At 51.6% G+C, this 26470-nt stretch overlaps 3 protein-coding genes across 3 annotated transcripts in view; 2 read left to right on the forward strand and 1 right to left on the reverse strand.

Moving 5' to 3' along the window:
* LOC146206127 (pfs47 receptor-like) overlaps positions 1-25596 on the forward strand; it is a 66493-nt gene extending 40897 nt beyond the window's left edge. Inside the window, exon 3 of the mRNA XM_084590758.1 lies at positions 25063-25596. Within this exon, the coding sequence (XP_084446884.1) occupies positions 25063-25311 (249 nt within the window). The 3' untranslated portion in view covers positions 25312-25596. The remainder of the gene's footprint in view (positions 1-25062) is intronic.
* On the forward strand, positions 3331-5262 carry LOC146206128 (uncharacterized). Its single transcript, XM_084590756.1, has one exon. It carries the CDS (start codon positions 3584-3586, stop codon positions 4652-4654), a length of 1071 nt encoding a protein of 356 aa, XP_084446882.1. The 5' UTR covers positions 3331-3583; the 3' UTR covers positions 4655-5262.
* Positions 11570-24973, reverse strand: LOC146206129 (uncharacterized). The gene is made up of 6 exons (XM_084587555.1): positions 24969-24973; positions 23917-24046; positions 22899-23042; positions 22127-22377; positions 14765-15199; positions 11570-12960 (listed from the first exon to the last, which is right to left on the reverse strand). The coding sequence occupies exons 1-5, from the start codon at positions 24971-24973 to the stop codon at positions 14785-14787; spliced, it is 945 nt and encodes a 314-aa protein (XP_084443681.1). The 3' UTR covers positions 11570-12960; positions 14765-14784.
* Positions 25597-26470: the final 874 nt, after the last annotated feature.

A 26470-nucleotide genomic window follows, 5' to 3' on the forward strand; every position in this document is an offset into this window, starting at 1 on the left:
ACGTCTCTGAGGTGATCGAGGTGTTCCTCGAATGTGTGGGAATAGACGATCACATCGTCCACGTAGGAGAGGGCGTGCTGCCATCGGGCATCGCCGCGTACGCAGTCCATTAGTCTCTGGAATGTGCTCGGAGCGCCGGACAATCCAAAGGGCATTCCTTTGAAGTGGAAAAGTCCTCTGTTACATGAGAACGCCGTTTTGTACTCATCGCTTGGTCGCATTTCGACCTGCAGATACCCCTTGCTGGCGTCAAGTATCGAAAAGAACTGAGCGCCGCCAAGATTGGAAACAATCTCGTCTATTCTCGGAAAGGGGTATGCATCTTTCTCCGTGACCTCGTTCAGATGTTGATAGTCCACGCACAAACGCCAAGTGCGGTCTTTCTTTGGAACGAGCACCACTGGGCACCCCCATGGACTTTGAGAACGGCATATAAGACCAGCATCGAGCAACTCCTGGAGCGCCTCATCGATCGCTTGCATTTTTAGCAGCGCTGACGGGCCTTTGGTTACATTGCCAGGGCAGCGCGTCACCCGTATTTATGCGGTGCTGCACCAGATTGGTACATCCCGGCTGGTCTGTAAACATATCGTCAAAGTTGTGTAGCAACGACAAGAGTCGGTCACGTTGGTGTTCTGTCAGCGCACCGGCATCGGCCAGCAATCTCTGCATTTTCTTTTCCGAATGCGGATGAAAAGCGTGCTGACAGGCCGCCGCTGCCGATCGCGGCAGCTGACACGGAAACCCACTGTCTCTTTTTCCGCCGGCAGTGGCCGGGGTTGATGCGTTTTCTTCTCCGACTGCGGAGAGGGAGCATTAGCCCTGTATACATGGACTCGACAGCACCGGGTCGGGTAAGCGTCGAGTAAGCGAGGTCACCATTACTCGACCCGATTGGTGTCTACATGAACTCGCTTTCTAGCGAGTAAGTATCGCAGCGGCGCGTAGCGTCGAGATTTGAAGTTATTGTGCAAGTTTCTTACTCGTATTTGATTCCGTCGCCTTTTATTATCGAGAGCTTAGATTATTATTTTTTATCGTTGATGACGGCTAAAAAGCATTCAACTTCGCTGACGCTCCTCGCCGTTCCGGTTGCTTTTTAATCCCAGAGTTCGCCATAACTCGACTCCCTGATTCGACAGCGTCTACATGCTTTTAGACAAGCGGGTCAAGCGAGTTAACCTATTCCCTGCAAGCGAGTTAACGCGACCCGCTGCGCGGCTATTTTACTCGACCCGACTGCGTATACGTGAACCCGACAACTGTTTTTTTACTCGACAGGCTTACTCGACCCGACTCTGTCGAGTCCATGTATACAGGGCTATTGAGACGGGCCGCCCTAACCGAGCTCGGTCGGGGGGGCGAACAGCGCTCATAGGAGGTATGCCTCCCGTCTGCGAGCGGATCGGCCATGCGCGTGAACAACGATTGCGTTGTAACCGGCGGTTCGGCGAATGGCCTGAGCGAAGCACACGGGCTCTCCCGATAACCCCCACTGGCGATATCGATCACCAGTCCAGTTTTAGCCAAGAACTCTCGGCCTAGGATAATTGGTACTGTCAGGCCAGGCAGGTGAACAAAACGCATTCTGCGTACACGCTTATCGAAGCGCACTACGAGGCGAATGTCACCGCAGGAGCGCACCTCTCCGCTAGCGAGCAGGAGGGGCGTTGTTCGCTGTCGCATCCGAACGGACCGCCGTCGGAGCTGGCAAACGACCGCGTCTCCAATGAGCGAAATGCTTGCACCCGTGTCCAGCAGTGCCTGAAATATTGCTCCCGCTACGGCGAGGTCAACAAAAGGCGCTGGCGTGTTGACTCTCCAAATATGAATGCGGACGGGACGGATACAGGCTTCCGAGCGTTTTCAGCCTCGTTTCCCGATCTCGAGGGGCAGTTTCTGGCTATGTGACCAGTTTGACCACAGCTAAAGCAGCGCACAGATCGCCATGCTTGTTGCTGCGACGCTCGGCGGGTTTCAGAGGCACCCCGACCGTCTGGCCGTATGCGGCCCTCCGGGGGTGCGTTGTGAGTAGGTGCGGACTTTCGCGGCTGAACCCCGGTGAACTCACGGGGGTTGAAATCAGCACTGCGCAACCGGTACCCAAAGGGATCCAGGGCGCGATCCGATATTTCGAGCGGCAACGGCTCGCTCGTGAACCCACTTGCCTCAGGTGTGTACTCACTCCTTACCGTTGGGGCGCCGCTCCAGGCACACCTCGGCTCTAGTGATTCTCTAGCCGGTGGCGGGGACCGGTATTTACGGGCCGCAGAAATCTGAGCCTGGACTCTGCGAGCTTCAATGTGTGGGATTCGGGCTTGCTGCGGCTGCCCTTTGCGCGGCCGCCGCCCGCTTCCCAGTTGTTCTCCCCGTTCCCTTTCTCCCGCCTGAGGCGGCGGAGAGGGGCTCGAGCGACTTGTCACTGTCGTTCGGGCCACAGCTCCGCCCTGGCGTCCCAGTGGCTGTTCTCATTGGCGCCTTTTGGCGGGAACACGGCACCGCTTCGACAGCCGCGCTCGCGCGACTGTCCGAGCGGAGCCCAGAGGGAGACTCCTCCGAGACATCGTAAGGTGCGTACGCTACTGTTCTTGTCTGCCGGCCTTTGTCCGCGCAGACCAGTGTGTACTCGAGTTCGACTGCTCCGGGTCTCACCTGAGAGCGAAGCTCGAGCCTGTCGATCGTGATCCAACGATCCGCGACAGGCGTACCTTGCGGTGGTTGCCCGCTCTCTCTCAAAGGAACCCTCTGGTCACTGCGAGAGAGAGATCACAGCACGCCCTTGCGTGCTTGCGGCGCACTCCGTGTCACTTGTGCGTTTTGTATATTTTATATGTGTGTGCGTGTGTGTGTGTGTGTATGTGCCGCGGGAGGATGGCGTTTCAATAAACGTCTCCTTCGTGAACTTGGAGGTTGGTGTCCTTGCAGCGAAGTGCTCTCCTCCCGGTGGAGGTTGAATGCGCGCTGCGGTGTTTCAGGGTGCGCGTGGTAACGGCTGATCGGGGTTTTGGCTCGCGCGACGCTCGAACCCGCGGTGGTTGGTGGCTTATGTCCACGTAGGAAACCACAACTGGCGCCCAACGTGAATTGTCCTGGCTCTTTGAGTTGGACTGCACACCGGCCGAGCCGGTCGCCTTGACGATCAAGCTCTTGCACCATGTCTGCCGCCTCCTGCGGGGCACACGGCAGCGAATCTGAAACGCGATATATGTCGGCTCCTTACGCAGTCGTAGCGTCTTTTGATCCGTTGGATGCTGTTCCTCTGAACAGCCAAACACAGTGGCTGGCCGCCGGCCCCTTTGGGCTATACGGCAATGCCGCGAGTAACGTTGATCCCTCGGCTCCCATTGGAGCTTTCTCCGGACCACCCTGTGGTGGGACCGCTACACAGATACCTCCGCTGTATCAGTTTTCCGCCCATGGCGGAAGCAGTTCGCGCGATGCCGTCGCTACCGGCAGCTACGCGCAACAGCAGCCGTGCCCCGCTAGCAGTCAGTTTTGCTCGGTGAACGGTGAGGCGCCGGCCGGACTCCCTGTGGAGACCGCGCCGCTCATCGAACTGGAGGACCGTTTGCCTTCTTTGTCCATGCAACCCGCCCAAACCTCCTCTGAGGGAAGGACGCAGGCGCTGCTCACAAGCGCTGCCCAGATGATTCAGTCGCTAACAGGGGCGGTTGAGGCGCTTTCGGCAGCGCCGAAGTTGTCTCACCCCGCGGTCATGTTGCCCATGCCGACGTACCGCGGCTATGATGATCCTATCAGTGCCCGGGATTTCATTGATTCCCTCGCCCATTACCAGAGAGCTATGGGTTTCCCTGATGAGGTTGTGCTTGCACGCGTCATCCCCGCAGCGCTGACTGACACGGCAGCTAGGTGGTACCGGCTTTCCGGCCACCGAGCAGCGACTGTCGAGGAGTTCCGTGCAGCATTCATGCGCGAATTCCTGCCCGCTGACTATGAGCGTAGGATGCGGCGAGAGCTGGAGCTCCGCACACAGGCCCCGGACGAGTCGCTCCAGGAGTTTGTGCGGGCGATGGAAGACCTTTTCTCAATCGCTGAGCCAACAGCCTCAAACGAGGAACGCGTCGAAAGAGTGATCAGGCAGGCACATCCGACTTTTTCGGCATACCTGCGCGGCGGCCGATTCCGAGATCTAGAGGAGCTGGCCGCCGAGGCAAAGCGCATTCAAGGCGACATCCTCGCCGCGCGTGCCTATCGCCCGCCACCGCCGGCAAGCGAGGCCCTTGAGCCACGCTGCGCATGGAGAGGGGCCATGACCCTTCCTCACCGGCGTGAACCCGCACAAACTGCCTTTGCAGCCGTTGGCGGGCGAAACGACGCTTGGGAGCTGAGCGAAAGAGCTCTGGATCCTTACTCGTACGGAAGACGAGCAGCCTGCGCTGCACAGTTTTCTTACTCGCGTGCCGAAGGACGCCATGCGACCCAAAGCACAGCGGAGGGAGAAGCTCGCAAAAACCGGCCCTTGTTCGGTGGGGCAGCGAGCGGACCCAGGCAGGGAGACGCGCCTTTGTCACGCGGCCAAGCTCGCGGGGGTGTGCGTTGTTTCCGTTGCCAAGAGAGGGGACACTTAGCAAGAGAATGCCCCGTAGCCATGCCTTCTGCGAGGCAGGAAAACGGCGACGGGGGTCGGTTGTAAAGAGACAGCCGGCCCAAGCTTTGCTAATTCCCTCTGCGTACAGGGTAAGCTGCCTCGGTGGTGCGCCCGCGCCGTTTATTTCGGTCACCCTTGCTGGCCGCGAATTTCCGGCGTTACTGGATACAGGAGCCAGCGCCTCCTTTTTCAGTGAACAGGTGTTGTCCCACTTGCAAAAGCACTCTGTGCGCTTGCGGGATTGCCGTTCGACATTTAACCTCGCGAAAGGCGTGGCCCATTCGGCTGGCGCCGCGAGGCTGACTGTCAGATGGGGAGAGCGAGCGAGACGCACGCGTTTCATTCATCTCCCTGGGCTCAGTGTGCCCATGATTCTCGGAAGGGACTTTCTCCAGAAAACCGGGATCGTGGTGGACATTGCGAATGGCGGCTATTGCGAAGGACCGTTTTCCCAGCTGAAGCCGTTCATTAGCCCCCCGGCGTCGGTATCTGCCTGTGCAGTCGAGACGTTCGGAGAGTGCCACGCTCAGCGATCGGGGCCCTGCCCTTGTGTCGAGCGTTATGCCGTTCACACCCCCATGTGGGAGCGAGCGGCGCGGTACGACGACGCACCCCATCCACTGGCCGCCTCTGCGGTAACTTTGGATGAGACACAGAAGGCTCGGTTGACAGCACTTTTGCGTCAGTACGAGGAGCTCTTCACTGATCAACCTGGCTGTACCACTTTAGTGAGCCACGCGATCAACACCGGAGAAGCGCTTCCGTTGAAGTGCAATCCCAGACCCGTCAGCCTTGCGAAGAGGCAGGTGATTGATGGGTTGTTGGATGAGATGCTATCGTCGGACATTATCCGTCGCTCGTCCAGCGCCTGGGCGTCTCCGGTGGTGTTGGTGCCCAAAAAGGATGGCAGCCATCGCTTGTGTGTGGATTATCGCCGTCTGAATGCGCTGACTCGCAAGGATGCCTATCCGCTCCCAACGATCAGCTCAATCGTAGGAAGCCTAGGCAGTGCGCGGTATTTTACCACGCTAGATGCCTCCAAAGGTTACCTACAGGTCCAGATGGATGACATTGACCGGCCTAAGACCGCGTTCACGTGCCACAGAGGGCTGTTTGAGTTCACTCGCATGCCCTTTGGCCTCTGCAATGGTCCTGCGACTTTTCAGAGGCTGATGGACCGCGTCCTAGGCGAAGCGAAATGGTCCCATGCCATGTGCTACCTGGACGACATCGTGATTTATTCACGTACCTTTGATGAGCACTTAAGCCACATTGCCGACGTGCTCGAGAGGGTACGGGCTGCCGGGATGACTTTGAATCCTGCAAAAGCCCAAATAGCGCGAACCCGAGTTCAGTTGCTTGGGTTTACGCTGGGCGAAGGCTCCATTGAGCCGGATCAGGAAAAACTTCGAGCCATACTCGAGTTTCCTGTGCCCAAGGACGTACGCGGCCTGCGCCGTTTTCTGGGAATGACAAATTTTTATAGGTCATTTATCCCGTCCTGTGCCCGCGTGCAGGCGCCCTTGACCAAGCTCTTGGGAAAGACTGCTGCGTGGCGATGGGGGCCTGAGCAAGAGCAATCCTTTCGCCGCCTGTCTAGTGCCATCGCAGAAACAGCGCAGCTCAGGCTACCCGACCTGACCAGACAGTTCGTAGTCCAGACTGACGCGAGCGATCTGGGATTAGGAGCCGTTCTCCTACAGGAATTCGATGGCGTGCTGCAACCTCTTGCCTTTGCAAGTCGTTCTTTGCTGCCCGCGGAAAGGAATTATTCCGTTACCGAGAAGGAATGCCTCGCCATCGTGTTTGCACTGCGCAAGTTTGACGTCTACCTTGATGGAACGCATTTCGTGGTGCAGACAGACCACAGCGCGCTCAGCTGGCTGATGCGGCTCCGGGAGCCTGCGGGACGGCTGGCGCGCTGGGCTCTCCTGATACAGCATTACGACTTCTCGGTGCAGTATCGCAAGGGGAGCACGAACGTGGTAGCTGACGCGCTATCCCGTGCCCCACTCGCCAGCGGTGCCTTTGCGCCGGCAAGCGGAGGGGGCGAAACAGCGGACGAGCCGCCGAGCGGCAGGAGGGGGACGCCCGCAAACGGGCCTACCCATTCCGCCACCCAGGCAAGCAGCACTTCGCGAAGCGGGCGACGGGGGAGGCTCTTTGTGAGCACCCCAGATGCGCCGAGGCTAGCGAGCGAAGTTTTGGCGGCTAACCTGCGCGGGGACGAAAACAGGCTCCCCTCTGGGATGACTGGAATCGTGTTCAGCCGCAAAGAGCTACTGACGGCCCAGCAAAATGACTCCTTTTGTCGCGAGGTTAGCGACGGTCTCAGGGAGACGGAGCGCCGTGACGCTACTTGTCCTGTAGCGGGCGCAGCGGGGCAAGAGCCAGCGTGTGTCGCGGCGAGCCCCGGGGACTCATATTTGCTGGACCATGACGGGCTCCTGCTGAAGTACATAGCCACAGATGATGAGTCCATTGACCCATTTAAAGTGGTTATCCCCAAAAGTCTGAGAGGCGCTCTGTTGCGATTCTCTCACGACGAGCCACTTGCCGGTCACCTGAGTGGCTCCAAAGTTTTCACAAAACTGAGTCAATCGGTGACGTGGCCCGGCATGAAGCGCGACATTTTCCGCTATTGCCGTTCCTGCCATGTCTGTCAAACGGTGAAGTCAAGGGGTGGCAAGCCACCGGGCATGATGAAACCAATTGACAGTGTGCGTCCGTGGCAGATGGCCACCTGCGATTTGATGGGGCCTTTCCCCAGAAGCAAGCAGGGGTTCATTTACCTGATGGTAGTCGTTGATCATTTTTCCAAGTGGGTCGAGTTGTACCCCCTTCGGAAAGTGACAGCGCGAGCGGTGCTGGATAAACTCCAGAAAGTGTTCTGTCGCTTCGGCTTTCCGGAACGGCTGATCACGGACAATGCGTCCTACTTCACGGCTCGGGTGTTCGGTAATACCTGCCGTTCCCTCGGAATCGAGCACTACACCACTTCACCCTACCATCCCCAGTCTAATCTGACCGAGCGGATCAACAGAACGCTCAAACCAATGCTTACGGCCTTTGCCGAGTGTCAAAAAGACTGGGCAGACCATTTGAGTGAGTTCGCGTTCGCCATTCGAACAGCTGAGAATCGCTCAACTGGTTTCTCTCCCGCCTTCCTCAATTTCGGAAGGGAGCTGGCGAATCCGATGTCAGGCGTCGTTCAGAGCCAGCAGCTCGAGGATGAGAAGGCGCGAGCAGACTGCTCTGCTTATGCGTCAACGCTTCGGGACCGGCTGTGTCGGGCTCTCAGCAGAGCAAGACAGAGTTTGGCGACGGCCAGAGCCCAGCAGAAGGTTCAGTACGACCGCAAGCACCGCAGCCTGACATTTCAGGTGGGCGATCTTGTCCTGAAGCGCAACCACGCTCTTAGTGACGCGAGCAAGGGGTTCTCAGCCGCGCTTGCTCCTAAGTGGCTTGGTCCGTACCGAGTGGTCAAAGTCTGGTCGCCACTCGCGTACCTGCTGGAGGATTCCTCTACGGGGAAAACCAGCCGTGCCCACATCGCAGACCTGAAGGCCTATGTGTCGCGGTCTGACGAGCTTGCGTCGGTGCCCATTGTCACCACAGGCAAGCGACGAGGCACACCCGATGCGGCGGAACGCAAGCGTGCCCCGCACCGGTACAATCTGAGGCGACGGTCACCTGTGTGATTTAATGCCGGACGGCGGACTTTTTCCGCACCCGAAGGCATATCGCCTCACCGAGCGAGCTTTCTCGTCGGACCCTACCCGGAAACAACGTCGGCCGTCCCCTTTCTGTCCCGCTTAGTTCCAGCCTCTGTGCGTTATTGTGTTATTGAATTTTGTCTCTTCTAGCATCTTTGTTTTGTGTTGTTTATTTTATTCCGTTCTCGCTTCACCTATTGTACAGTGAGTGCTTTCTTTTACAGAGCGCGTCTTTTCTCCTCTTTCCTTTTAAACACGCGACGGTGGCTCATTAAGCATGCCCGTCGCGCGGCTGTGTTCGGTGCGTATAGAGGGGAAGTTGGGGTAGTTGGGGGACAAGCAGCGTGGACCATGCCCCTTCCCCTTCACCCAAGACCGCCGAGGCTGCGAAGGTGCTCGGGACAGGTTGCCGCTGAAGCTCGGCGTAACACTTTGTGCGGTGTGTGCGTTGCTGTTGGTGAGCGTGCCCGGGAGCGGAGGCGACGACGTTGCGGCGTGTGTTTGCCGGCGTGTGCTGAGCGCGGTGGAAAGAAAGCCCGCGTGTGCTGAGCGAAAAAAAAAAAAAAAAAAACGTCCCGCGCGGTCACCACATGTGCGTCTTGGATGGCCGCCGAGAAGTTTCCGGGGCCCCCCTTCCGCGTGTTCACTGTTCCCGCACCGACTGCGATCGGAGATCGTCTGCAGCCAGCAGCTGCCAACTGGCCACCCAGAAGTCGACGAGCGGTGAGTCGCCGGTTACCGCCGGCTCTCTGTGCTGCACCGACGAACTGTGTCGAACTTTGGAACTTTGCCGCTGACACTTTCGTATTTACTTCATATTCGGAACTTTACATATTATTCTTCAGGTCATCTTATCCTTTTTTTTTTTTGTTTTGCTTTTTGTGTGTGCCTTGTTGGTGTTTGTCTTTCTTGAGTGTCCGTGTTTCGAGATCTTTTTGGCTGGAGCTGAAGCGTAGTTGACTTGTTGCGTGAGGATAGCATTCTTTTCTTCATGCTGGGGACCTGCCGCTTGCTTTCGCTGATGGGTAGGAGGGCAATTAAGGAGAGGAGGATGTGGGATTCGGGCTTGCTGCGGCTGCCCTTTGCGCGGCCGCCGCCCGCTTCCCAGTTGTTCTCCCCGTTCCCTTTCTCCCGCCTGAGGCGGCGGAGAGGGGCTCGAGCGACTTGTCACTGTCGTTCGGGCCACAGCTCCGCCCTGGCGTCCCAGTGGCTGTTCTCATTGGCGCCTTTTGGCGGGAACACGGCACCGCTTCGACAGCCGCGCTCGCGCGACTGTCCGAGCGGAGCCCAGAGGGAGACTCCTCCGAGACATCGTAAGGTGCGTACGCTACTGTTCTTGTCTGCCGGCCTTTGTCCGCGCAGACCAGTGTGTACTCGAGTTCGACTGCTCCGGGTCTCACCTGAGAGCGAAGCTCGAGCCTGTCGATCGTGATCCAACGATCCGCGACAGGCGTACCTTGCGGTGGTTGCCCGCTCTCTCTCAAAGGAACCCTCTGGTCACTGCGAGAGAGAGATCACAGCACGCCCTTGCGTGCTTGCGGCGCACTCCGTGTCACTTGTGCGTTTTGTATATTGTATATGTGTGTGCGTGTGTGTGTGTGTGTATGTGCCGCGGGAGGATGGCGTTTCAATAAACGTCTCCTTCGTGAACTTGGAGGTTGGTGTCCTTGCAGCGAAGTGCTCTCCTCCCGGTGGAGGTTGAATGCGCGCTGCGGTGTTTCAGGGTGCGCGTGGTAACGGCTGATCGGGGTTTTGGCTCGCGCGACGCTCGAACCCGCGGTGGTTGGTGGCTTATGTCCACGTAGGAAACCACAAATGGCAAGCTTGTTCAGGTCGCTGAATCGGCAGCTGCTCAAGTAAAGCGCAAATGTGGGGTGGCACTGGCGGAGGACGCGTTCCACTCGCTCCGAATGCGAAGCTTCCGTGTCGGCGTACTCGTACAATTCCTGCATCGCTCGTACGAACTCTACAAGCGATTCATCAGGTGCCTGTGTCCGCAGCTCCAGTTCTCGCCGCATTCGCTGCTTGTAATCGTACGGAAGGAACTCCTCCCTGAACAAGCGTCGAAAGTCAGACATAGTGCTCGCTTTGTGGCCTACCAATAGGTACCACCGGGCGGCTTGATCGACGAGTGCAACTGGCAAAACTCGTCTCAAAATATCGCTCAGGTCACTCGCAAGCTCATACCGGCGCAAGGCCAGTAGGAAGTCATTTGCGCTCTGCGTGTCGCTGTAGCCACTGTATGTCGGTATCGGTACGCCGATCCGAGGGCCAGGCGAGTGCGCCTGCTTCAGCAGCTGTTGCAAAGCGAATGCGAGGACGTTTGCGGCGTCTCCCTCCGGGTGACATACTGCGCGCTCACTAGCCGTCGAATGTGATGCGCGTGCCGCTGTTGCGGGCGTTCTCCAATCGAGGCCAATGGGCCATTCCGACTGAATACCGGGGGGAATAAAGCCTTCGCCAACGGGCAGTAGCTTGTGATGCAACTCGGGATCTCCCGATGCTGGGTACGCTGCATGCCTCTCCGTCAAAGGACGGGGAGCGCTCGCAGCATTGGCGGGTGTAGACGCAATTTGGCCACCGGGCCAGCCTGCGTGCGCAGCGGGTGAAAGGAGCAAAGAGTAGCCGCCGCCGACGGGCGAGGGCTGTACGAGTAATTCAGGATTGCCTGTATTAAGACTCGTTTGGCACCTGTTACATGGCGGAGCGATTGGGCCTGGAAGCCACTGCCACTGGGCACGGGCTTCGGAAGCTGGCCAGGAGTTCGCGGCGCGAACATACTAGTGCGAGCTGCATCGGCGGGTGCGCCAGGGGACACGTTCAAAAGAACGGAACTTCTATAGCCACAGCCATTGGACTGTTCCGGCTCGATGTGCTTACCGGGAATGCCCGGCGCAACGTTTCGGACGGCAGCCGCGCCTGCGGCATCATGCAACACGTCGCATTGACCTCCCAACATGGCATCGGCGGTTGGATTTGATGTAGCCAAATGGCTAATGCTCGAGATCTCCCGAGCTTGGCCGCAGACGTCGGCCAACATCATTAGGTCAGACAGCCCATAGCGCGGGCTGGTCATGTTGTTCATACAGAGCTAGCTTTCCCCGCTGGAACGCCAACAAGGACCCACGTTGGTGCGCCAAAATGTGGGCTTCTCTACAGGGCTGCGGCTCCGTTCTCAGAGCAAACAACGCTCCGCTAGCTCAGACCACAGTGGTGGCCCCCAAGAACAACACGAACACCGAGGACCAAAGGGTAACCGGTTTAATGGTTTTCTTCAGTCGCGCACGCGCGATCAAGCAATTCAGTTCACCTGGTTCCAGTCTCTCTTTTCCGGACGCGTCCGCACTGCTCGCCCGTCCGGTCCGCTCTGTCGAGGTGGCACACCACCACACCCACACAAAGCGCACGCCTCCCTCGCCACAGCAGTCGAGGGAGAGAGGGGGAAGGAGGCTGTCACGTGATGTGGAGAGGAGAGGCCGCGCCTCACTCTCGCCGCCGCGTCGTAGCCAGGAGGGGAAGGAGCGGTGGTATGTGCCTTCCCACAAAGTTTATTACTGCAAATGTAAAGAAATGATAGCATGGCACTGAAATAAGTGCCTTCCCTGATATGTTGCACATCATAGGCCTTGCAGATCTGTCAAGCCAAACAGAAAGGCTGGAAATTGGCTCTACGACAGCATATAAGCTCCGCTAGTAACCAGAAGAGAGGAGTGGCAACAGTAGAGTACCTTTTATTATTAACTCAATGACTTAAGTTCCAAGGATGGGTAACCAGCTATAAGGCTTCCATTTATTACAGTTCCTAGAGTGCCATCAGAAAAATAGAGGCAAAAGAATGAAAGACAAAGCACTGCACTGATGCTATCAACACTTGTATTGAGCTAAAACTTAGGACACAGCAATGCACTGTGGAAAGAAGAAACGAATATATTACAGTTTGTCATATACTAAATTTGACTTTTTGGGGATTGTGGAAAGGCATTCAATTTAGTCCGTACAATGGCAGCCACAGAAGCATTACAACGGAATGACACGGTTTCAAAAAGGTAAAAGGGTTTTGTTCACATATGAGAAAGCCATGTAAACTGGGTCATGAAGCAATATAAACTTAATAATGTGTATGAGTCTGTGAAAAAAAAAAGATGCAAAAATGGCAAGGATATACAGGAAAACATATACAGAAAAACAGCGTACAGGATGGAAGTAAGTTCAGGTGCAATGGTCCTAAGCGACCGGTAACAAGTGACTGGCAAAAGTTTGCGAGATGTACAGAAAACATTTTTACAAGCAGTGACATGTATTATGCAAGTTCATGCGTTATATACATGTTTAATGTTTGCTCCTTTGATATATGCAGGACTTCAGGCAACTACAAGCCTCGGCAAATGAGCAAAGAAGCTGGCTCCAGCAGCGCATCAACCTCGGTGTCCGAGGCGCACATAATGCTGAGCGCCAGTGTTGTTCCAGAGGCCAGTGTAGTGCTAGAGTGCAGTGAAGGGCATCAACACAGCACCAACACTGTAGAAGTTGAAGAAGTGGACCCTTTTGAAGACTGGGATTTGGATGCCTTGTCTCAGCATGCTTCTCCACAGCAGCACTCGCCAGTGCGGGAAGTTCTTATGCCCCAGCCAGTGCCTACACAAGAAAAGAGGCGTAAAAAACACACAAATAAGGCTGACGATGCCACGTTAGCCAGCCATGTTGGGAAACTTACAGACGCACTCCACACAATAAGCAAAGAGCATGATGAATGCGACCTTTTCTCTCTATCTGTAGCGAAAAGATTAAAAAGGCTACCGGCGGCTGAGCAAACCCGCATGCAAATAAGGATCCTGGAACTTTTCCAGGACCTGTCCCAATAAAAGATGGGCATATTGATATGCATTCCCACATATGAGTGAATGGGTCTTGCTTGAACATTTAACTGACTTTTCATCTGATGCACAGAATATGAAGAAAGCACGAATAGCTGCTTTGTTTCTGAGAAAAGAATCAATTATCTCTAGTGCATGTAGTACAAAGGCAGCACTAATATGGCTAAAAAAATTACAGGTGTTTGAAGAAGCATACATGCATTAAAATCCCCAGACAAGCTTGCAGGAACGCCATGATACAAAACAACTGACCATGCAAGTAGCATGCTAAATATGTGTACACAGTTAAAATAGCTAGCCCCAGTGTGCCCGTAACAGTTCTAACGTAACAGCAATGTTAATTTCCAAGAATAATTTCCTCCTTTTCTTGTAATAGACTTGGCATGAAAACAAAGAGCATACTCTAAATCAATAAATCCCCATTGGATGGAAATTCTCATCCTGCCCATCTTTTTCATGCGGAGCATTGATTGCTTTTTTTTAGCCATGCATGCATACAAACTTCATCAACCCAAGGCTTTTCTGTCCTGATCAAAAATTTGACCCTACTATGCTCATGGATTCCTGCTACTTCACTTCCTGTCAGCTTATTGCAATAGAGACAACACAATATTCAAGTGGCAAGGAAATACCCTTGCTACGATCAGGTTTGTGAAAAAGGAAAGGTACATGAAGATTCAAACACTTAAGCCTGGCAGGAACTTGTTACCTGGTTTAGAGAAAAGCCATAGCCTAGCTGTCAGCTTTGTTTGCTGTACACAAAGCTAGCCAACATTTTTGTCACAGAGAAATAGGTACTGCATATAGGGAACCTGCACTGCATAGGTAGCGCTGTAATTGTCCTGCAGCGTGACTCAAAAATGCTGCTGTTAGCCACTTGGTTCACGATAAATGACCGAGCACGTTCAGCAGTATTATAGATACGCGTTTGACAGATAAGGGCCCAGGCGCTTTGGATGTATCCTAATTATCTGACACACGTCACGCAAAGCTTCGACAGAGCGTGCTAGATGATCCTGTAAGCTCATGCAGGTGGCGTGAAAATGCCCTAAAAAGCTAAAAAGCCGCCTCAGAGGTATTTGCTCTTCTCGCTAGGATATGTGTTACGGCGTGGCGATCGACACAGCAAACTTCATTGCAGGTTGCCTATAGCAAAAAAAAAAAAAAGAAAAAGATATGCGGGCTCTTTTCTCCACGTCAGTAAGCATAATTCGACTAATCTTAAGGTGTTGAAGAGCCTCGCGCGAAATGATATGTGCATGGTGTGCAGTCTGCTGTGGATGCTCGAATTTTCACTAGAACCTCCAGCTTTTCCCCTTACTGCTGGCTCCAGTAGTTGGTGTTGTCTGCTGTTCGCAATAATGCAAAAAGAAATCATTGTAGTAAACAGAGATATTGCTATAGGAAACAGTGCCATGACTGTTAACTTTTGTGTGGCCATACTTTGTAACCAGAACAAAGTGGGCTCGACTGAACCACCAAACCTGAGTTCCCAAATAGCAAAGCCTGTAAGCAGAAGGCACAAGTTAGAGCAGCACATCTTTATATGCTTAAGCATATGTTACCTTTGCTAGCACGCATGAGGCTACTGGTTTGGCACTCGTCTCAATGCAGCATCCATCGAGACTCCTGGTTGCTGCCACTGCCAGGAGACTTCGCCAACAGCGCTGTAGAAGTAGGCAGCAAACAAATCTCTAGCTGTAGCGGCATCAGAATGGTGGTTTCTGGCGTGTGTTGGAGCAAGTGAGAAGTACCGGGGCTGCGAACCATCCCCCAATGCCCCTTGGATGCCTTGCCGCCAGTGTCCTTCCACAACGTTCCCAAATGCGTCCTCTCTGTCTGTGAACGCGTCCGCCCGAGGATTTCTCACAGTTAGGAAGTTGTGCAAGACACAAGCGGCTTTGACAACATAGTCAACATTCTCGGGGCGCAGTGGGATAGTCCGCAGTAGTACTCGCCACCTGGTCGCAGTTATGCCGAAAGCATTTTCAGCGCACCTTCTGAAAAAAAAAAAAAAGACCATTTCAGCCCATAGTAAAGTGAAAAGCTTGCCATGTTCAGCAAACATATATTTAAATGCATGCAGACAGGGGTATACGGATACAGTCAAGGGAATATGATACTATGAAAATGCATTTATTCGAACTTCTGGCTTCAAACCCTATAGCGAGAGCCAGCACCACTTGTGCCAGCATCCTGGTGCTATACCATAAAGAAAGGCTGTTCTTCTCCTAGCTTTTGTTCTGATGTTTCAACTTGGCCGGTGCAAGGGCGTGCTCACTAATGTGAAGGTCTTGTTTGAAGCCTGTGGTTTCTTATGAAAGTCCAACTCTCCCAACTAAACTCTCGAAAGAAGAAGCTGTCTTCATTCTCTATCCAGGTGTGCAAGGAGTTCAAACAATGCTTACCGAGACCAAAGTTTTCATTTTACATATGTCTAGGCCTCCAGTTTCCTACATTCTGACCATTTCCAAAATGATACTAGGACAAATGTGGCTCCAGCACATGCACGCTACTTTGCCAGCATTTTCTATCACCGTCAGATTTCCAGCGTCCCCAGCCAAAAGCAGTGTGAAAAACATACTGGCTTAATACTGGAAGATGCTGGAGGGCACTGGTTTTTACAATAATGAACCCAATTACTTTTGCACAGATGCTTCGGAACTAACCATGGAGACTATTGAAAAATATCTCATTTCAATTTGGGATAAAGTAAGAAATTTCCAAATTACGCCTCTTTCTATATATAACCTGATTACAATTACGCTTTATAAAGTTAGATCAAACAATGCTAATAGGGAGTTTTAGAATAGGGGGACGCAAGGCTTGGGGCCCCCAAGGAAATAGCGCGCGGCAGCGCAACGTGCTAGCCGAGCCGCGAGTTTTAGAATAGGGGTTTTCCCGACGCAGCGGAGCCGGGCTTACGTTCGTCGATTGCAGCGCCACGACGGTAGCCAAGGAAAAGCATTTTAATATATAAAAGCAAACAACGTTATATTATTCATCAAAAAGTACTATTATTGTGCAAAAACTATCTTAAGACTACCGGTTATATAAACCGTTTTCGTCAGACAAGACGAAATCGGCCAATAGTCAATCCAGGCCGAGACCGGGAAACCTCATTTGAACCTTCCGCGCTTTCCGCCGTCTGGTCCCCATGGCAACCAAAGGAGGCGAACTCGCTAAGCCTAACAGCTCGGTAAATCCGGAAGCAATCTGAAAATATAGCGCGTTTTATCGCTAAAATTTGGTTGTGCGGGCATCATAAGACATAGCATAAGCTTCGTTGGCCTTTCGTTTTCCATGAACGCGTAACACCATGGAGCGGTGACGACGAATGTGTGCCGAGGCGAGCGGCCGCCGCTTGGCCGAGCGCCGCCATGTTGCCGTAACCCAAGCGACCCAACGGCGGCTTGGGGCGAACGCTATTTTGGAAAAATAGGGGCCGCCCCAAGCGTTAACCCAAGACCCCAAGCGCGCCTTACGTTCTGCGCATGTAGGGTGCCTCGATGCCCGCGCCTCCGCTCAGGGTGAGGACAGCGGCGTCGTCTGCTACGGCGGCCGCCATTCTCGCGCCCGCGGCATACAGGTTTCGTTCTCGTGGGGGGAGGTCTGCTCGCTTCTGGCTTGCCGCGGGCGCTTAAAGTAAGAAAAATAAGGAATATTCTGGTGCGCTTTTGTTTTACATGAGAATATAATACTTAATTTTGTTGGAGAGCCTGCCTTGTGCTTTTAAAAACAGGACAAGCAGCCAACATCAAGGCGTCGACAGTAACAATGAAAGCGGGTATGCAAGATATGCGCCAAATATGTCAGTGAAGCTCTCCTAGAATCTATCGCTAGAGTTCAAAACCTATCTCTTATGCACTGAACCCTTTGGTGCGTGGAAACAGCAACCCGTCCCAACATAAATTTGCGTCGTCAGGTCGCTTACTCGAGTGAAGCGACCATACTCCTAGAGAAGCAGAAGGAAAAAAAATCCTGAAAACGTTTATTTACCGAGGTTTGCGATAGATTCCGATGAAAGGAACCGTTACTAAGCAGAGGATCATGAAATAAAAAGTTTTGAGTCGCTTTTCAGTTAAATCTCGATGACGGTTATGACAAGGCGTATTCTGCATACCACCACGGGCATTGGCAGCCCTGTTGGTGTTATCATTCCTGCGCATGTTTAATGTCGAGAACAAAACGCTTGAAAAATGCCACAATCCACTGCGTGGAGGAGGGGGGGGGGTTGAACATTTATTTTAGATCACATCTCCCTCAATTGAAAGCATTTAATTCTGTTCACTTGTTTTGTAGTTAATTTCAAACTACTAAGTTTATTAGAACTGCTGGAACACATCGGGTGATTTCTGCCCAAGCTTCTTTGGCGTTCTTTATTAAATTTGTAGCTATGAATGTCCCAATACAGGTGACTGCAATGGATGGGTAAGAAAACTGAGCAGACGCGGTCAATGACACAGCGTCTTGGTTTCGCACGTTCTGAAAAAAAAAACGATTATCAGCAACGGTAATAAAATATAAGCACTCGCCTGTTCGTCTTGGTATACCTGGATGAAAACAAAAACTGTTACCCAAGCAAACATGAAATCGTTTATTCAGTGGTTATGAAAACACACAATAAAGTTACCAATATTTCTGCTTATGGGAACGCGACCATTATTGCACTTTTTCAAAGTAGACATCTATGTTAAATAGATGACTGTAATTGACGAAACAGTTGTGATTGCATATATACATAGGTGCAGAATTCAGGTTTCGAAGCAAAACTTTCGCGGAACTTCATATTCCGGCTTGGTTACGCAAGGCTGACTCCAGCACAAGTTTTGCTTCCGTGGCCACTAGAATGAGGGCTCGGAATTTGGCGAAGATGAATTCGGAGCCTCACTCTGGCATACGCAGCAGTCAACATTTTTCTTATTCGCTCTTTGTGAGCCATGCAAGTCTTCACAAGGGGCTTGTCTATCTGTTCAAGATATGCGATCAAAGAACGAAGTGGCGACTTCATGGTGAAAAATGTGCCGGTACACCATTAATTGACGGCGGTAAAATGCTCTTCATAGTTTTTCAATGTTTTCATTACATCCCTGCTAGGATATACGAGGTTTTGTCCATCCCTGACGTACTCCTTGAGTGCAGTGAGGGAAGCATACTCATCGTCAGGGTTGCCAAGGAGAGCAGCCTTGCACTGCGCACAAGTTATGCATTTTAGAATTCCTTTCAAAATAAAACCGCCAAGGTAAAACAAGATACGGCACTCGGTTGACGTGAGCTCTTCAATGAACAGGATTTCCGAATCATTGATTTCATCGATTTCGTTTTCTGTACCTTCCTTCTTGGCGTGTGCAAGCAGATCGACAAGGTATTCCCGGTCGTCAAGCTCGTAACTTGTCGACCTAGGAGTGTGAAGAAAGTGGCTGACGCTGATGAGTCGAAGTGCGCACTTCAAGTCGTACGCAGTGGGCACTGGCTTCATGAGCCGCACCACAGAAAAAAGGTTTTCTAGGCAGTCTTGCAACAGCCTGCTCGTGAGAAGGAATTCATACCCTTCACTGCCAAGAAGCACATCTTGAAGGCGAAGGACAGCCGTTGTTGCAATTAGGACCCCTGCTTGCGATGGCTTCCACTGAGATCCAGTGCCCATTTGGAGTTCTCTGATCGTGTCTATTGCCATACGCAGTGTGTCTAAGGCGGCATGATATTTAGTCATGTTTCTGCGGCTTAGCGCCATGGTGGGATGACGCGCTGACATAAGGGCGTACCACCTAGAAACGAGGTCCATAAACCACGCTGTTGTTTCGGCCTCTGGCTCAATCACTCCTTCTTTTATTAGGAACCGAATAGCTGGCGGGGCTTCGCGGAAGAGCTGGACAGCGACTCCAACTTTCATCTTGGTGAAGTGTCCACCACTAATGTGGTTTTCTGATAAATTTGGTGCTACCTTAAGTTCATTGGCAGCATCATAATCCAAGACGGCCTGTACATGCTCTAGTTTCACCTTCGAGGAAGGCAATCCGTTCTCGCTTACTGTATCATCACTCAGTGTGAAAACTTTAGAGCTTAGAAGCTGTCCTTTCAGGTTCTTAAGGACATGTGCTGGGTCAGAGATGAAAAAAAGTTCCTTCCCATCTAGGGTTGGGTGGGGTATTGAGCACGAAGTTGTTGAATGGCGGTGACTCGAAAAGCCAAATTCTCTCCACATAGCGCGGTTCGCTGCACCCATGTCACAGGTGACTACCCGTACTCTTAGAGAAATCTGGCTGCATATCTGAACTATTTCCAGGACATATGTCTTGAGTACAGAGCCGTCCACGTGCCTACCAGTAAATTCATAGGCTATCACTTGCTTCCATCTTTGGTTTACCCCACCTAGCATAAAGACCAAAGCATGGTTGGCTGCCTCTTCAGGCTTCGAGGGCAAGGTCGTTCCTCCCAAAAGCACGTCTTCTCCACGGTCGAGTTCAAATCCGGGTGCTATCTCCATTTCATCTAGAAAGAGAACGCAGTCTTTTTCCACATCCTCCATTCCCTCTGCTTTGGACCTCATTACGTCGATCACTTCATGCAGGATACCTGGCAGAAACTTCAGGATCTCAATTCTTCTTGCTAACGTTCTGCTTGATGGGAGAGGGTAGCCAATCTTTCTGAGCGTTTCATACCCAGTGGTTCCACACGCAAATTTAATTTTTAGGCCTTGCTTTACTGTTTGCGCTGACCATGAATTGCCACGATTGTTGTTCCGAGAAAGGGCACGAATTTGGTCTTCATTTAAAAACTTCGTATTTCGTGAGAAATTAGCTGCCTCTTTCTGCAGCTTACGATTCTGCTTCTGTAGTTTTTTTACAGTGTTCTTAGATTCTCTGTGGTGTTGTTTCAGCTTATTATTGGCTGCTGTGAGATCTGCTATCTTCTTCCAAAGCTCTGCTGCCCCAGAATCAAAGGGTTGGGTCGCACGAGCCACTGCAGTTTCTTGAGGCCGTACATCCGTGGTGGTCGAAGTAAATTGCTCACTAGCATTGCTTTTTTCTGTAGCCACCAATGTCCCATTTATCACTCCGTCTGACGATGAATCTGCTGGAGGATCTTCTTGCGTATTTAAGGGAAGGACGTTTGTCACTTCTGGTGAAGAACCTTGTGCGGCAGCGTCATCACTAAATAATGCAGGCATGTGCACACTTCGGTCCCTCGGTGGTCTTCGCTCTTTAGGAAGTTCTGGAAGCATATAAATAAGGAAAAATAGCACATTACATATTTAAAATAGTGGTCCTTTTGCAAAACTCCGAAGTAAGCTTTTCTGCATTGCAAAGGACTCTTCACCATGGCGGCCCATCCTAAACGTCAGGTGCAGCTGTTTTTCACCCTCCTTCAAAAAAAGGAGTGGCTAGGCAAAACTGGTTCTAATCCCTTTATCCCGACAGCGTATCGTGTGAAGGAAAGGAACGCCGCATTGTTCAGACTATATATGTTTGCAGCATTCTACATTTTTCTGACTCCAAAGCTGGTTTGGCGGCCAAGGTGAAGGAATTTTGCTGTGCCAAGAAGCTGACCTCCAAAGTTTTGAAAAGGGTCCATAGAAGACGCGGCAGAAAATTTAACACGTATGCAAATCAACCACTTCATCACGTAAAATTTTCAAATGTAGACGACGAGGCGATAAGCAACATGGTAGCAAACACCAAGGTTAGGAGGTATCTGACCTTTGAATGGGAACACCGTTGGGACAGCATTGGGCTTGAGTTTTTTCCAACCGTCCGCGCGGTTTTGTTCGAAGCTCTTGTCTTCGAAATGAGCCTGCAGATGAATGTGTTATTGGAATTAGCCCCACATTGCCTGCTCGAGAATGAAAACAACAGCACGCAAGACAACAGCGTAGTCCAAATATATCAGTCGAATCAATCGAATGAGCTCCTTAATCTGCACATAACAACATATACTGTTTATCTCATTCACTGAATTAGTGCGGTGTCGTTGGGCGAAGCATAGGGCTAACAGGCAGCGCAAGCTACCCAACGCAGCATACGTGTCAAAAACTCAAAAAATCGTAAGTAAATGAATTCATGTTGGCTCCTAGACGACCCAGATGCAGAGTAATTGCCACAGCTTATGTGCCCTCGCTTGTGGTCGTGCTCTGTGCCTTGATTCGTGCCGGCCGCGGTTCTCTGACAAGCGCCTCGTAAAGGCAATTATTTTTTAATGAACAGAAGCGGCGAAAGCACGTTTGGTACGCATTCACGAGCTTAAACATTGTGTCATGCAATTTCGGATGCAAACAGGCAAGCAGCAGACAATGACCGGTTCGGCGCGGAAGCGTGCCTTTTTATTTACGCCGAGCAAGACGAATAGTGCGAAAATGACATCTGACCAATACAAATCTTGTACTACACTTAGCTGGCTAAACGCAAAAGCGGTAAATCGCAACAAAAACAGCACTGAACCAACATGCGGCACTTACACTACAGACACATGAGGAGCTCGTCGGTTGCCACTTGTCACGCTTGATCCGGACCAGCCACAGAAGCCTTCTTTTCGGGTCTCTGGGAAAATGAAACATCCTCCAACCATTTCTCGCATGGTTGGAGCATTGAGGAACACAACATCCAGGCATTGCACGGCGATGAAAGCCGCGCGAACGCAGGCACTTAGCAGTGACGCCCGCACGACAGCAGAGCGGCGAGGTCGGCGCGGGCAACACAATGGCGGAGGGAGCGCGCGAAAACAGTTTGAGGCGGCGTCGAGTGGTTCAAAGGGTGACCTCACCCTAAGCGGGGGCGCGCGCATCGAGGCACCCTATGCGCATGCGCATTTCGACGCCCCAAGCTCCTTGGGGGCCCCAAAGCTTGGGGCCCCCTATTCTAAAACTCTCTATTATATACCGTGCTCTGCTCAATCTGTAATTGAAGATCCGCTTCTGGTCATTTAGGCACCTTAAAGGGTATGGCCGCATGAAGTCCGTGCGCAGCTGGAATGCCACGTCACCGACGAAACCATACGGTGCAACTGTTCGTGACCTGGGCAGTTTCCCAAGCCTGGGGATGTCGAGAATGCCATCATTCAGGTCACGACCAAAGTCACTTTTCTTTAACGTTCCGCCATCACTAAGCCGGCCTTCTGCGCCCACATCGATGAGGATGTACTTGCAATGGCTGTCCACAACTGCCATGAGCACCACTGAGTCCTAAAATGAAAAGCATAGCACATATTGAACTGAAAGGCTGTGCAAGTGACAGCACACAATACAATATAAATGTAATGACGCAAAGGCCAAATTCAACTGCAATAAATAATATAGCAGTCCATGCATCTACTAAAGTTCTGTAGTAATGAACAAAACTTTTGTGCCAATCGCGTGAAATGCACTGTCGAAGCAACTTTAGCTCTCGAGGTGAGGCATTATTCACAATGAGGTATAAGCTACCTTGATAAAAACCTGCAGTAATAATTTACATTGTGACCTGATAACATAAGCAGACTTGCTACGACTCGATTTGAAGAATTTTGCACATGTCGAAATGCACCTTACCAAGCACATGTCACAAACTTTAACCTACTGCCCAATGATAAAGCTAACTGCTTTACTCAACTATGATTTGCCCAGCTATATCTTGTTCCAAATGTCTAATCATGAATCATTTGGTTGATGCCAGTTCATGGACACATGACTGCCTTATGACAATAGTCGAATATGTGCAATTTTACCTTGTAGTTGTAGTATCGGCTTCCAGAATTTGGAGGGCAAACAATGGCAACATGTTTCCCATCGACTGCTCCCAAGCAGTTCGGGAACTGCCACCAAATGGCAAAATCTTCGGCAATTTCTTGCCACTGTTCCTTTGTTGGAGTCTGAAAGCAAACAGCAGCGCTATTTTAAGACGGAAAGCAGCAATCTGGCAAAATATGTCATCTTAAAGAAAGTCAAAAGCCAACAACAGATATGCATAACACAATTTTCTCAATTTTCACAGCCAAGAACCTTCTCAAAAGTATAGCTTGACAAAGATGATAACAAATATGTTTAGAGCCTCTTAAGTCGCCCTCTTTTAATCAAGTTCCTCTAATGCATAAACCTATAGCTGCACTCTGTGGCATAGATGTCCATTACATCTGCTCGTATTTAATTGTAATTTATAAGTATTATAGGATAATACTGTCCTGTACAGTCTGTCAATAATATACAGCCCAGCGTGTTCACTTCTAAACCCTGTAACAAGGCTCCTGTAAACAATACTGGAATAGACAAGCTAGAGAAGAGTTCGGACGAGATTTATCATCTACAAGGTTTGGAACGCTGGAGATGTGCAACGAGCCCAGATATGGTGCTTAGAATCAAAACCCGTGGGCCGTATACTTTTGACAAAGACTGTACACAATGTGCATACCAACTCGTAGCACTGCAGTCAACAGACTGGAATGTAATCAATAAGAATGGTATATTGGGACACAAAAACAGTTTTGGATTTGCTAGCTGTAAGCTAGCAAAGAATACACCAGAAACTAGCAAAATGTTAAGAGTGCTGGGAACTCTCACAAAGCCTCTGTGAAGCTTAGAACAAAGCACTTTAAAATGAAGGGTACATATCTAACAGTCTACTTCTAATCACTTTCATAGCAGAGTGGGTGAGCATTAATGATGTTGTGCAGTAGTACTTGTCTCACCATACAGAAGTTTCAATGAAATGCAACGGGTGACAAAGTTTTCAGCAAAGGTGCAGCTCACCTGCATGAAAACTTCTTTCAGTCGTTCCCAGATGGCCCGGAATGTTGCATGAATGCAGCGCCTCGCACTCTCGATCCCCACACGGAACGCAAGTGCAACGTTGCAGATGTCCTGTCCTGAAGCCAAGTAGCTACAAGACAAACAGAATCAATACATACAGAAATTTCATCTTGATCGTATGGTTTTTTTTTTTCGATATTTGAGTTTTTCAAGCGTCTTTCGCATAGATAAGGCAAGGAAAGGAATTTCATTATATGAAACTTCTAGGTTTTAACAATGCAATGTTACATGTTTAGCACATTATTACGCTAATTATGCCAACATGATATAATCGTGTAAAACTATGCAACCTTTCGTTTCGCGTCAGTCAGACAACCACACAGGCCGAACAGAGTGCCATCGGCCTGATTACGGAAATGGAATGGCATACGAAAGGCTTGTAAACCTACGAGGATGTGTATTCCTTTCTCAGGTCACTTCATTATAACTTAATTGTTTCAACCGGCCCCCTTACCTACCCTCTCCGGCACGGCACTCAAGTATCCGGGAGAGGAGTACTACTAGACTGACCATTCCTTTCTCTTTTTTTTTTAAGAAACGTAAAAGGTTTCAAGCTTGGTTTTTGTGACAGCGTTTGGATAGGTCCAAGCTCTGTACAGATGGAGACTCCATGTCCTGAATCCAATGGTGTCTTGATTGATTGGGGGTCGGGAACCACCAGGGCGGGCGTTTAATGATGGCGCATGTGTTATTGCCACATCTGCGTCATTTGGTTGCTTCGGAATGCTTCTTTTTTTCCTCCACTTCCAGGCCCCGTTTGGGGTTAATTCGAATCTTCTTCTTGGCCTTGTGGGCCGCTACTTGCGTCAAAACGTAGAAGTTTAGCGTTCAGAGTAAACTTAGCAGGTGGGAGCGCTAAAGCTCCGACGAATGGCTAACGAACAGCGCAACAAATAAAGTGAAGCTCGCTAATTCTCCGATATCAACTATGAAGATGAGAACTTCTCCAAATTAGAAAAATTAGGTAACTTTCAGCTTCAGAACCTACTGACTTCATGACTACTTCATGCCGTTTGATCGATGGCATAGTGTGTTGCCAATCAAAGCCAGGGAAATCACACTCCGCTTTTTAACTCTGGTTCGCAGGCGCTCGTCTGCGATGGTGCATGCCTGGAGTGGCAGGCGGCTACTAATGGCGCAGTGCCGAACGGAGCAATCCAAGGGGGTGTGACCTCTGATGGAGAGCCGCTCTACGTTGCACGCGCTCTCTACAAGGGAATGAAGACTGTCGGCAGGCTGCAGCCTTCTCAGCGCTGCGCGATAGTCACCTACGGCGGCGAAGAGCATCGCTACACCGACTACGAAGTCCTCGTCTGCAAGACAGTCAACTTTTGAGAAGTCCAAACAGCCTCTGCAGCTGCAGTAGCAGTGCATCCTGCCTGAAATCGTTGGCGAACGACGCATGCACTAGAGGACATATTGCTTTAATTTGCGCAGCCATCGCTATGTGGGCCTATGTTGAAGAGTATGGTGCAGGCAATCGCCCAAGTTTTCAAAATATGATCAAACATGGCGCCGTCTGGAAGCGCTCACGATGGGCTTACGCTTTTGGCGGCACCACAAATCGCGAAGATATTGAAATGAAAATTACCGAAAATAAATGACTGCGAATAAAAAAGCCATCCTTGTGGGATTCGGGCTTGGGGCGGCTGCACTTTGGGCGGCCGCCGCCCGTGCCCTGTTGTTCTCCTCGTTCCCTTTCTCCCACGGGAGGCGGCGGAGAGATGTTCGGACGACTTGTCACTGCCGTTCGGCCACAGCTCTGTCCTGGCGTCCCAGTGGCTGTTCTCATTGGCGCCTTTTGGCGGGAACATGGCACCGCTTCGACGGCCGCGCTCGCGCGACAGTCCGAGCGGAGCCCAGAGAGAGACCTCTCCGAGACATCGCAAGGTGCGTACACTACTGTTGTATGCCGGCCTTTGTCCGCGCAGACCAGTGTGTACTCGAGTTCGCCCGCTCCGGGTCGTACCTGAGAGCGCAGCTCGTGCCTGTTGATCGTGATGCAACGATCCACGACAGGCGTACCTTGCGGTGGTTGCCCAAGCGCTCTCAAAGGAACCCTTTCGCCAACGCGAGAGAGAGATCACAGCACGTCCTTGCGTGCTTGAGGCGTGCATTCTTTGTCACTGCGTACGTTCAGGGGAGCCTTGCTCCCCGCGCGCTCCCGGGACGCGGTGACTGAATGTTTGTGTACCGCTGGAGGACGGTGTTGAATAAACGTCTTCTGTGCCAACTAGGAGACTTGTGTTTCTGCAGCGAAGCGCTCTCCTCCCTACGGAGGTTGATTGCGCGCTGCGGTATTTCAGTGTGCGCGTGGTGACGGCTGATCAGGGTTTTGGCTCGCGCGACGTTCGAACCCGCGGTGGTTGGTGGCCCATGACCACGTAGAAGCCACATACTCTAGTAGTGCATTTTGGCTATTCGTGTAATAGAGATTGCGGGTGGGGCACCAGGAGAACCAATATAAATCGCTTGGAAAGCAAAGATCCATGCT

The sequence above is a fragment of the Amblyomma maculatum genome, chromosome 1, assembly GCF_055883805.1.
Source record: "Amblyomma maculatum isolate TAMU_Amacu chromosome 1, ASM5588380v1, whole genome shotgun sequence".
Taxonomy (NCBI): Eukaryota; Metazoa; Arthropoda; class Arachnida; order Ixodida; family Ixodidae; genus Amblyomma; species Amblyomma maculatum.